General features: G+C 35.7%; 1 protein-coding gene across 1 annotated transcript; it reads left to right on the forward strand.

The window, feature by feature from the left end:
* The first annotated feature begins 10,465 nt into the window (after window positions 1-10,465).
* Window positions 10,466-11,446, forward strand: LOC141403131 (uncharacterized). The gene is made up of 5 exons (XM_073985296.1): window positions 10,466-10,488; window positions 10,548-10,745; window positions 10,801-10,989; window positions 11,059-11,247; window positions 11,300-11,446. The coding sequence occupies exons 2-5, from the start codon at window positions 10,548-10,550 to the stop codon at window positions 11,444-11,446; spliced, it is 723 nt and encodes a 240-aa protein (XP_073841397.1). The 5' UTR covers window positions 10,466-10,488.
* Window positions 11,447-12,125: the final 679 nt, after the last annotated feature.

Here is a 12,125-nt window from a genome sequence, read left to right on the forward strand (position 1 = left end):
TAAGAAGACAGGATTTAGCAAACTTTAGCAAAATAACAGCTGAATACCAAAACAAAAACATTGGAGCTAATATATGCAGAAAAAAACTAAATTGACAGTAAAATAGATAAAAAAATTAATAAAATAATAAATGTCGGAGTCGCTATATTTGTGTGTTCTTCGACAAAATTCAAACAAACATTGACCAACTGACCGTCAGCAGTTGATTGAAAAACAGCTGAAAAATTCATCTAGTAGTCTTTAGCTGGCAAAGTTCTTCTAGCAGCCTTTAGCAAGTTCTCAATAAAAAAAGTCAAAATTGTCGCTCTCATTTACTGAACTTTTGTGTAAAAACACAGCATTTAGTAACATTTGCAGATTTTTTTAATTACATAAATGGCTTTGACATATTTTTTCTCTTGGAAACACACGTTTGCGCTAATAAATCCGATAAATTCGACAAATACTTTGGAAATTTTGAGCTGTTTTGGCAATATGCTACGAGAAACTCTCGGTTTGGCAGAGGAATGGGTGGTTGTTTAATTGGAATAAAGAAAAGTTTGAGAAGACAGGGTATACATTATACACATGAAACTCAAAATGGAGTAAATATAATAAATATTGTCACACCAGTATTAAAATTCAATATCATACCAATGTACGTAAGGGTCCCAGCATGGAAACAAGATATTTCGAAACTCGATACCATGCTCAGAGAACTAGACATAGAAAATCCTACAATAATAGGTGATTTAAATGTGAGAATTGGAAATATGCAAAAAGACATTGATGATTTATTTAAAGAAAAATTCCATGCTGGAACTGAGGAAAGAAGATCCAAAGTTGCGGAAATAAACACAAGAGGAAGTGATTTCTTGAATCTCTGCTACGACCATGGTCTGGTGATTGCAAATGGTATGACAAAAGGTGATGAATTTGGCGAATATACATTCGCTGCTGGTACTTCTGTTAATGATATATGTGCGATATCGCAAGAAATTCTCTCAGAAATTCATACATTTGAAGTCATTAATAAACCATGGTCCGACCATATGCCAATAGTCTTATCGATGTTGTCTAAAAAAACCACTAGATCGGAAGAAAATAATACTCTGCTACCAAAATTGAAGTGGGACAATCTGAAATGTATTCAATATCAAAATAACGTGTCAAGAATTCTCACAACTCGTACTCAGCAATCACACTTAAATTTTAACGAAATAGCTAATATAATACATGAAACACAACGAAATGTAGCGGCAAGGAAAATGAGTTTTCAAAAACATGAAAAGTGGTTTAACACTGCTTGCTTTATTGCAAGGAAAAAAATCATATCAGTATTTGAATATATTCAGGAAACACCCCAGTACCGAGAATCGGCAGAACTACTTACGATTTAACAAACAATATAAAGAAAAAAAAAAAAATAATTCAAAAGTCAAAAATGGAGTATGAACAATCACTTGAAATCAAGATAGACAGTGTGAAAGACTCTCGTGATTGGTGGAACTTGGCGAAAGAGCTGAGAAATGACAAAAAGGATTGTAATATACATGTGGAAGTGAATGCTTTAATGTCATATTTTCAAAAACTTCTCAATCAAACGCAAATTTCGCAAGACATACAGTATGCTTTTATGTACACAGAAGATGATGATTTGGATAAAGCAATAAGTTTATTGGAAGTTAAAAGAGCATTTAACAAGGCAAAGCTTAATAAAGCCCCGGGAGAAGATCGTATCCCATACGAATTCTACAAATACGCTGGCGATGACCTTTTAAATGCAGTAGTGCGCACTTGCAACTTTTACTTCCAAAGGTCAGAAGTTGACACATCATTCATAAAAAGCATTATCTACCCAATCTTCAAAAAGGGAGATATAACACAACCACAAAACTATCGTGGTATATCATTTATGAACTGCCTACCAAAAATCATAATGGGTATTATCACCGATAGATTGTCTAATTGGGCAGAAAAACGTGGAAAAATTAATGAGTATCAAGCCGGCTTCCGGAAAAATTATTCTACTGCCGACAATTTATTTAACCTTTCCTGAATTATACACCTGAACTGGTATAGAAACAAGAAACCCTATGCCTTTTGCGTGGATTTTGACCGCGTTTCAAGGAAAGCAATGATTTGTAAGCTCCATAGTATTGGTGTATCAACAAAAATTGTCAAGTTCATCGAACAAATATACGAAAACACAAAATTCTCAGTCTGGACAGGGAATAAACTATCGGAAGAGTTTGATACGGAGATTGGTGTAAAACAAGGATGTTTATTATCACCACTTCTGTTCACTTTGTACCTAAACGGCCTTCACGATTTTATTGGCGGAGGTACCTGTATTGATGAACAAAATATTAGACTCCTTATGTACGCTAACGACATTGGCAGACGAAATATATGTGTTACAAAATATTAAGAAAAGGTTAGAAGAATATTGTAAATTGTGGAACATGGAAGTTAACATGGAAAAATCAAAAATAATGATATTTCGGAAAGGGGGCAAGATATCTCAAAATGAAAAATGGTATTATAAGGGTACTGAGACCACAATTACCTCTGAATATACTTATCTCGGATTGATTTTTACACCAAAACTTTCACATAAAAAACAAATACAAGAACGAAACAAACTGGCCGAAAATAGCATTAACACTACATGGCAATGCTTTTTGTCGAAACCAAATGTCTCTCTCAAAATTAAATGGAAAATTTCATGGCCATATGTAGATCAATACAGTCATATGGATCACAACTATGGGGATTCTCTAATTTTGAAGAAATTGACAAACTGACTCTCTACTTCTTAAAGAAGATATTGAAAATGCCAAGTTTTACCCCAACATATATACCGAAGCTGGAAACTGGCATTGATAATGGCCATATCTATACCTTAAACAGTCATCTAAACTACATAAATCGAATATTGTATGATTATCACAATAACAGGTTGCCAAAAATACTTGCAGAGAAAACTATGAGATTTAAGATATTTTGGAAAATTCAGATAGATACTTTAACATCCCAACATAATATGGAAAATTTCAGTTCCAGTCTAACAAAACTGGAATGGCTCCAATTGTGGGTGTTCTCACTAGAATGAAGTGCGGCTGGGTTTCTGCTGTAAGCCTCGAAAATATTTCAGCATTGGAAATATTTTCCTCAAGATTCATCCACAAGGAAATATGAAATGGAAAAAAGGAAAGAAAATGCGATGTATTAGAATTTGGAAATAAGAACAGTAATGGTTCTTTATTGAATTCGTTGAACAGGAACGACCGCTTACCAAGGACAACAGTAATGGATCATGCTTAGTTAACAAGTGATTTATTAACAAGAAAAATTATAAGGAAAGGCTAAGTATGACAATTCAGAGAGAGAGAATGAGAGCCTACAAAACACAATTCTGGGCAGAATTAGGGATGCCGAATGCAAATATTTCGGATCATAGAAAAATGGGGAAATCCGGCGTAAACATCCCGGGCCCCTTGCAGTACCACTGCAATAAAAAGGCAGTTTGTGCTTTGTAGGGAGGAAAATACAATAGTGCTTACGACGCATAGGAAGAAGTGATAGTATTTTGGAATAGAATTTCGAATTTGTACCTCGGAATGAGTACAAAAGCATAGGAACTCCTCGTTGAGAATTTGAATTTGTACTTTGGTACAACAATACGGCAAATGCTTCCTTGGAATTGGTCGAATTGGTACCTCGGAGTGAGTACAAATGCATAGAGAATGGATAATGGAGAGATAATTTTGAAGTAGTACTTCTGAAATAGTACAACAATACGGAAAATCTTTCTCTGAAATAGAATTCTGGAGTCGTACTTTGGAAGTAGTACAACAAAAAGGAAGAAGGAAACTTGCATCTGTATGGAATTAATGCATGAATTACTTCAGGAACGGACAGTGTTTCCACTGGAGCAACACTTACATTGGAATAACCCAGGAGAGTGGCTACGGACGTACGATTAGCTTTTCGCATATAGAGCATAAAAAAGATAGTCGTGTTCGGAACTTGACTAAAGCCGGGAAGATGTGCATCCATGAATGGAGAATAACTGCTTTGGTTAAGAATCCTGATCCAATCTGGAGTCAGATGATGTACCCGTAAAGCTGATGGTAAAACAGGACTGGTAAATGATTCGAATTGAGTTGCAGCTTCATCCGAATATGTTCCACAAAGTACTTTACGCAGAATGATGCTTGCACCAGGATATTGGAATGGACGATTACCAGATAATTGAAAGATCATGCGAAAAGCCAAGTACGGGTTACAAACGACAAACAATTTTCCGGTTTGTAATTGGATTGCGTCACCTGGGTGGTTGCCATATTGAATTATTTGGAATAGAGTATGATTGGAGTCACGAATGTTGGGTATATGGATAACGAAGTTGCTTCGGATAAACCTCAGTTTTGGAGGATAGTTCGAAATATTTGAAACACGCAATAGACTCATTTTTGGAGTCAGGTTGCCGTAAAGGAACAAATTCAACTTTGGAATTAGTCGGTGTGTACTTGCTGGAAAATTCGCATTATTGGCGACAGTCAGCACGGAGTAACTTTTATTGGAGCACGGAGACTTAGTAGGAAATTCTTCGGTTAATCGAATAAATTCTGGAACTATTTTATCATACTACGTATAGTGCGGATTATGAATCATATCTTTGAAATAGATAAGTCTCGGAACGGATTTAGAATACCCACGGATTGAAAGTTCATTGTGTGGATCAATGTATTTGGATATGGGTTTATCATACTCAATCAACCCAGAAAAATGCATGTTCTCGAACGGAATACTGGATGAACGAAGATACCTCTCGGAAGTAGAGGACTTCTCTGGAATGGAAGCATGGAGTACAGGAACTAGATGAGTAACACCGGAAGGAAACTCATCCTGGAATGAAAGAATTAATGTACCAGGAGACTTCTCGGAAATGGAGGCCTGCCCTGGATTGGAACCATGAAGTCGAACGACTGAATGAGTGACAGTGGAAGGAAACTCATCATGTAATGGAAGAATGGGTGTATCAGTAGGCCTCTCGGAATTGGAGGGCTCCTTAGGATAGGAATCAATAAGTGCAGGAACTGGAAAAGTAACACCACAAGGAAAATTATTCACCAAATCAGCACCTAACAGACCACATTTGGAATTTGGAGAACAAGTTTGAATGCCGTCAGTGGAACAAGTGGACTGTATGGAAGAACATGGAGTGGAGTTGACATTCAAATCGGGTTTGGGAGTTGTGGTAGGTGACTGAGTCGGTGAATGAGTGTTACCAGAACCATCGTGGAGCATAACATGTTCGCTTTTGACAATGGACACATATATTTTTGGATGGACAATTTCTTACACGATGGGTTTTTGAGAAACAGTTGCAGCAAAGACTTAACTGTTTAATCTTTGCCGAACGTTGTCGTGGATCCAAGGAAATAAATGTGGGACACTTTCGAATTGTGTGGGAAGCTGAGGAACATAGCCGACATTTTGGATCAAAACATTTGCTTTGAACAGGAATCGGAATACTTGCAGTGTTTAAACTTGGAGATACGCCTGAATTCTTAATATGGAGCATAACTTGTTCTAATCTCGCTAAGCATGCAGTATACGTGATCGAAGCGTTATGGTATTTCTCGTGAAGTCGATCTAACTTCGGAGAATTATCAGATCTTGTATTTGTTTGCTGTTGAACACATTCATCGAATGCGGATCTTATATCAGACCACGTGGATTCCAGCTCGCTGATGTGAATTCTCACGAGCTGAGGAGAAGAGAGTGGAATAATGCCACTATTCAGGCAGGAATTTAATTGTACAAGCCGGCTAGTGGTACCTGTGAATTTAGAATAGGCCATTTTTTGAATGTCAAGGAATAGATCACCAGAAGAAATAAACGTACCAGGAGTGATAGGGATGGATTAGGAATAGGATTGAAAATATTGGAAATTGTGTCGGAGGAAGTAAGCTCGCTGAGACGAAGTCGATGAATTGTACTGAGAAAAAGTAATGTTCTCTGTACTCAATGAAAACTTCAGGCAATCGGAGATAGTAGTGTTTCCCGAAAATAGTACAAATTCGGGAATAATTCTGAAGAAATGGTGTCGTTATAGGTATTTACTTATAATTAAAGCGCCCTCTGGCGGTTGCGGCATACACTAAAAGACAGGAGAAGTGCTGAAAACCACAAATATTGGAAAAGAATCCGGAAAGTATCGAATAACCGGAAGAATTTTGTTCAATAATGGAACAATTGACTTTTCAAAGGTACTTTCTTATTATAAAGCGACCCCTAGCGGAAGTTGGGTGCAATATAAGTCTGCAGAAGTCGAAAGAAATTGGAAATATATAAATTGCTTTTAAAAAAGTAGGAAAATATAAAAAAGCGTTTGAAAAATGAAGGTTATCCAGTTAGTTTTGTATTAGCGGAGCGCCACCTAGCGGACTGATGATGCACTAAGTTCGGAGACAGGAAGAATAATTGGAAGTACCCAGGCTGGCTCCCACAAAATAATGAAAATCCCGAAAAGTTCAGAAAATAAAGCAAAAATAATGAATTTTCGGTTATTTTAATTATATGAAAGGCGACCTCTAGCGGCGGTATGCGACTCTACGTCTCCAGAACTGCAAATAAAGTCGACGATTATCAAGAATTTTCGGAAGAATTAGACAAATTCCCGAAAAAGTTGGAAAAAATAATGAAAAAATAAGTTTTTGGAGCTATTTTCTTATTTATGTGGCGCCACCTGTCGGTGTGAAACGCAACTAAAGGTAAAGGAGAGTTCTGGAATTGGATAATAACTCCAAAGAATCTGAAATAGTATCAGAAAACACGAAATGATCGGGAAAAAATAATGAAAAATTAATATTTTTCAGGTATTTTAGTATATAAGCAGCGCGCTCTAGTGGTGATAGGGTGAACTATCTGTTAGCAACAATGAAGTACCTCGACCCCTCACTTGTATGTATAGGTTAATATATAATAATATATGTATGTCACACGATTTGTAGTGCGACCATATAAAAGGGCTTGCTGTAGGGTGCACGTATAAGTTAAGAGAATAGCAGTGAGAATTTATTGATCACTGTTGAGTGAAAACACAGAATCGATCACTGCTTGATGGCTGAACGAGTAAACGACTCAACAGCGGTCAACGAGAATTAATGGAATGAATGTCGGTGTAGGTGTTTATATGAAAAACAGTGCTGCTGGTAAAGAGACTGCAATGCTGGTTGGGTCTTTACCAACAACAACTACTGCTGTATTGACTGACCGATTGTGGATGAGTAGGAATAAACACACCAACAAACCATTAGAAATTGAATTGAAATGCTCTCGCGACAAAGTGGAAAGAAGAAATGTTATGCAGACAGCACACTGTCATGAGTCAAAAAATGAATTGAATATTTAAATTGTATTTGGATGCAAGGAAATTTAAAAATGAAATGCAAGAAAATTATTATTTCAATGGGAAAAAATAATCTTCGAAACAATTAAAATGAAAATGTTAATTGGAGATTGAATGAATAATTAAATTTTTAAAATTTAATTACACTAAACAGAATGAACTTTTTGCCGAAATTTGGAAGTAGAATTCGGAACACTGTGCGCGAAATAAAATTGAAATATCAAATTGCCGACGGCAAAACGCACTTGAACTTTGGACTTGAAATTATCACTTTTTGTATGCACTATTGTTTCACTTTAGGGAATCGAAACCTTTTTATCGATGAAATTGAAGATGGAAAAGAATGGAGATGAAAGTATAGATGAACTTGATGATATCTCAGCAACAGAAACACGGAATCCGGTTCGACTAGGACCAAAATGAAAACGCCAATTGTGGGTGTTCTCACTAGAATGAAGGGCGGCTGGGTTTCTGCTGTAAGCCTCGAAAATATTTCAGTATTGGAAATAGTTTCCTCAAGATTCATCCACAAGGAAATATGAAATGGAAAAAAGGAAAGAAAATGCGATGTATTAGAATTTGGAAATAAGAACAGTAATGGTTCTTTATTGAATTCGTTGAACAGGAACGACCGCTTATCAAGGACAACAGTAATGGTTGATGCTTAGTTAGTGATTTATTAACAAGAAAAATTATAAGGAAAGGCTAAGTATGACAATTCAGAGAGAGAATGAGAACATACAAAACACAATTCTGTGCAGAATTAGGGATGCCGAATGCAAATATTTCGGATCATAGAAAAATGGAAATAGGGTTGCCGGTTGGGGAAATCCGGCGTAAACAGCTACAAAACATACAATGTCTCCTTCAAAATTTGCGCACAAAACAAATGAATGATTCACAAGTGCGAACAGCTCACCTCGTTTCTACAACAAGCTACAGCCTACCCTCGGGGGATGTTATTTCACTGAATCCCTAACAACGAACGAAATTATGTGGATTTTGAAAGCCCGAAGTGATATGTTCTCACTAAATTCCAACAGATTCGGAGCAAGCGTGAACCCTACGTGTTCAATGTTTAACTTCAATGAAACAGAAAACCTGCCCCATTTTCTAGGACGTTGTCCAATTCTTAAAGAATTCCGCCTCATGTTCTTCTTCTCACTGAACCAGAACTAATAGATATACTCAATGGAAATATCATTAACTGGAAATGTTTAGCTAGTTTCTTAAAAAATTGTAATTTATATAGAAATAATCTACTATCAGAATATAATCTGTAAATTTTTCTTACCTAAAATATCTCTTAAATATTTATCATAACTTTTAATTGTTGGACAGACGACCAAAGGTCAATGTCAAAAATATTTTAAACAAATTATTCTTTTGCTTGCTTTCTTTATATTGCTATATACTATGTAAACATAAATTAACCTAATAAAAGCTAAAGAAATACAGAATAGTAACATTTTGTAATAATTAGTACAAATTATCACGTAAAAAGAAACATGTTAGTTTTTTCATTGTGTTCCCGTATTTTTAATGGTTATGTTAGCAAAAGAGCAAATTATCAAATATTGCTTTCCTATATAAATTTCTTCAAAAAGTATGGGGAAGAAAAAATTACAAGATATCAATTAGATGCCATCAAACATACTACATACTAGTTTCTACTCGGGCAAATTTGTATAGCAGATTATAGGTAAAGAGAGTGCTATTCACCGCATTTTTTTTGAAGAGAAGTGTAAGTTTTGCTAGTTTTCGTAGTACGGGAATGCATTTCTAGCACAAAACGGAAAAAAGTGAATGTAGTGCTGTTGTTTAGTCCGCATTACGGCAACGAAAAGAGTGAACAAATGCATAAAATCAGCCGAAACGGTGAAATAGGTGCTGGAAAAAGGAAGAATTCAGGTCCATATAATGGTGATCCAGATGAGCTGAATAAAAAGTTCATTGACATTTCTTCTGTTAACGCAGATCCTTTATTCTATGGCAACGACGTTGAACATACATATGGTAGTGTAATTTCGTAATTTCGAGTTCCGATGCATAACTCATGATGAAGTAGTTACTTGTTTTGAACAAGTTACATCTAATGTCATAGGTCCAGATGGAGTGGATCCAAAGTTTGTTCGCATAATCCTTCTTCGTCTTATTCCATATTTCCCTTACTTTTTCAATGCCATCATTACTTCCAGTACCTACCCCGTGCTCTGGAAACATGCTAAGATCATTCCAGTCCCTAAGTCGAATACAGAGTTTCGTCCTATAGCCATATTGTGCTACATTTCAAAAGTGTTTGAAAAAGCCATGCATAAGCAAATGTCGGAATATTTACAAAGGGAATCATTGTTATGTGATGTACAGTCATAGCTGTACCTCCGCACTAATTGAGGTCGCAGGGTCAATAAGGAGTGATATTCATGAAAACCAGTAGGCCTATTCTGTAACTTTTAACAACTATTGTTATTGTTAATTTTATCGACAGATTTTGTTGTTTGCAGTAACGATTTTGCTATTCTGTACCTTATTTTTAACAACTGTCGACAAGCAGTATTTGGAAATGGTAACCCTGTAAAAAAATGTCAAAAGTTATAACTTCAAAAAGAAAATACATATCACACTTACTAAAGGTAAGGGAAAATAAATGTCGTTCGTGGTCAGTGATTAATAGTATGAAATTGTTTACAGATGGCAGCCAAAAGAAGCCGAGCTTCGTCAGAACAAATAAGATATTTGGTCGACTTCATGACATGAAAAAGCCATGCATAAGCAAATGTCGGAATATTTACAAAGGGAATCATTGTTATGTGATGTACAGTCATAGCTGTACCTCCGCACTAATTGAGGTCGCAGGGTCAATAAGGAGTGATATTCATGAAAACCAGTAGGCCTATTCTGTAACTTTTAACAACTATTGTTATTGTTAATTTTATCGACAGATTTTGTTGTTTGCAGTAACGATTTTGCTATTCTGTACCTTATTTTTAACAACTGTCGACAAGCAGTATTTGGAAATGGTAACCCTGTAAAAAATGTCAAAAGTTATAACTTCAAAAAGAAAATACATATCACACTTACTAAAGGTAAGGGAAAATAAATGTCGTTCGTGGTCAGTGATTAATAGTATGAAATTGTTTTACAGATGGCAGCCAAAAGAAGCCGAGCTTCGTCAGAACAAATAAGATATTTGGTCGACTTCATGACCAACAACAAAGATTTGGCAAGCGGGAAATTTGCCAAAATGAATGGAAAGCTCGAAAGCAAAAAGAAATGGGAAGAGCTATCTGTTTCTCTTAACAGTCTTGGAGGGGCAGACAAATCACCTGACCAATGGCACACTGTAAGTATATTGCAAATATTTTCACAACATTTTGACCTGTTTTTATTTATTGAAGGTATGGAGGGATGTAAAAAGTCGGACTAGCCAAAAATGCCGAGAAAGTAAGCGTCAACAGGCTCTTACCGGGAATAGGGAAGTAAATGAGGAACCGATGACAGACATAGAGATGAGGGTTGTGGAAAAAATAGGCAATGCTTATATGGAAGGAGATGAGTCTGTAAAGGAAAATGTGCCAATGGAAGAGGTAACAGTGTAAATTATCATTTGTAAATAAGTTATATGCTAATTGAGCATTGTATTTTTATTCATACAGGAACTTCAACTGCTTCTTGAAAGTGGAGAAGAGATAGGCAACGATATCTCTCAGAAGTCCATTACATCAAATGAATCGGCTCAGTCATTAAAAAGGAAAGAAAAAAGATTAAAAAGAAAACGCGAAGAAAGGGATGAAGTCCAATCGAAGTTTTTGGATATTGCCAATAAACAGGCTGAATCGCTTAAGGTAAGGTATTGGAGCAATAATTTAAATTTATTTCAAATTGCTCTTCTCATAGATGTTGGCCGAGTGTAATGCAGCTAATACAGAGAGCAATAAAATGATGGCCGAAGCACTTAAAACTATGGGAGAAGGTCTAAAAGCAGCTGCTGAATCTTTGAATAACATATCCAATGCTCCTAATAATATGTTTAATTACAATTAAATAAAATATATCATGTAAATCAGCCTAAAGCTGAGGCTTCTGTTAAAAGATTTTATTTGCTATTTTCAATTTATACTGAATAGAATGTAAATGATTGGTAAAGACTTTTCATCTCATCTGCTGGGAATTAAAAGTATATTAAATTTGTTGCAACTTCAACACTACATATATTTTAGAACATTTTATTATTATAAACATTATGTAAAATGGTTATTAATTATTCGCTCTTGGACACGTTTGGCTACTGCTGATGGAGTTCCCAATGATATCACATTAGAAATACTTTCTGCTTCAAACAATTCATCCATTATATCGAACCTCTCTTCCCCTAAACACATATTATATAATACGGAGCATGCATTTACAATTCTTCCCGCAAATCCTGGCTCATACAAAAGAGTTCTTTGCCTTGATAAACAACGCCATCTACTTTTTAATACACCAAAAAGTCTTTCAACAGGATTTCGAGCTTTACATAGTGCCTCATTATAACGGTATTTTGGACTTCCTTCTGGTTGATTGGGCAATGGGGTTATCAACCAAGGATCCAAAGGATACTCAGAATCTCCTAAATAATAAGATTTATTTTGTATCTTTGCCTTATTAAATTGTATTGCAATGTGTACCAATTATGAATATGTTTTGACTTCCTCTTTCGAAAGACCTTTGCATAACTCTT

This window comes from Musca autumnalis, unplaced genomic scaffold (genome assembly GCF_047663935.1).
Source record: "Musca autumnalis isolate F117 unplaced genomic scaffold, ASM4766393v1 scaffold_4, whole genome shotgun sequence".
Taxonomy (NCBI): Eukaryota; Metazoa; Arthropoda; class Insecta; order Diptera; family Muscidae; genus Musca; species Musca autumnalis.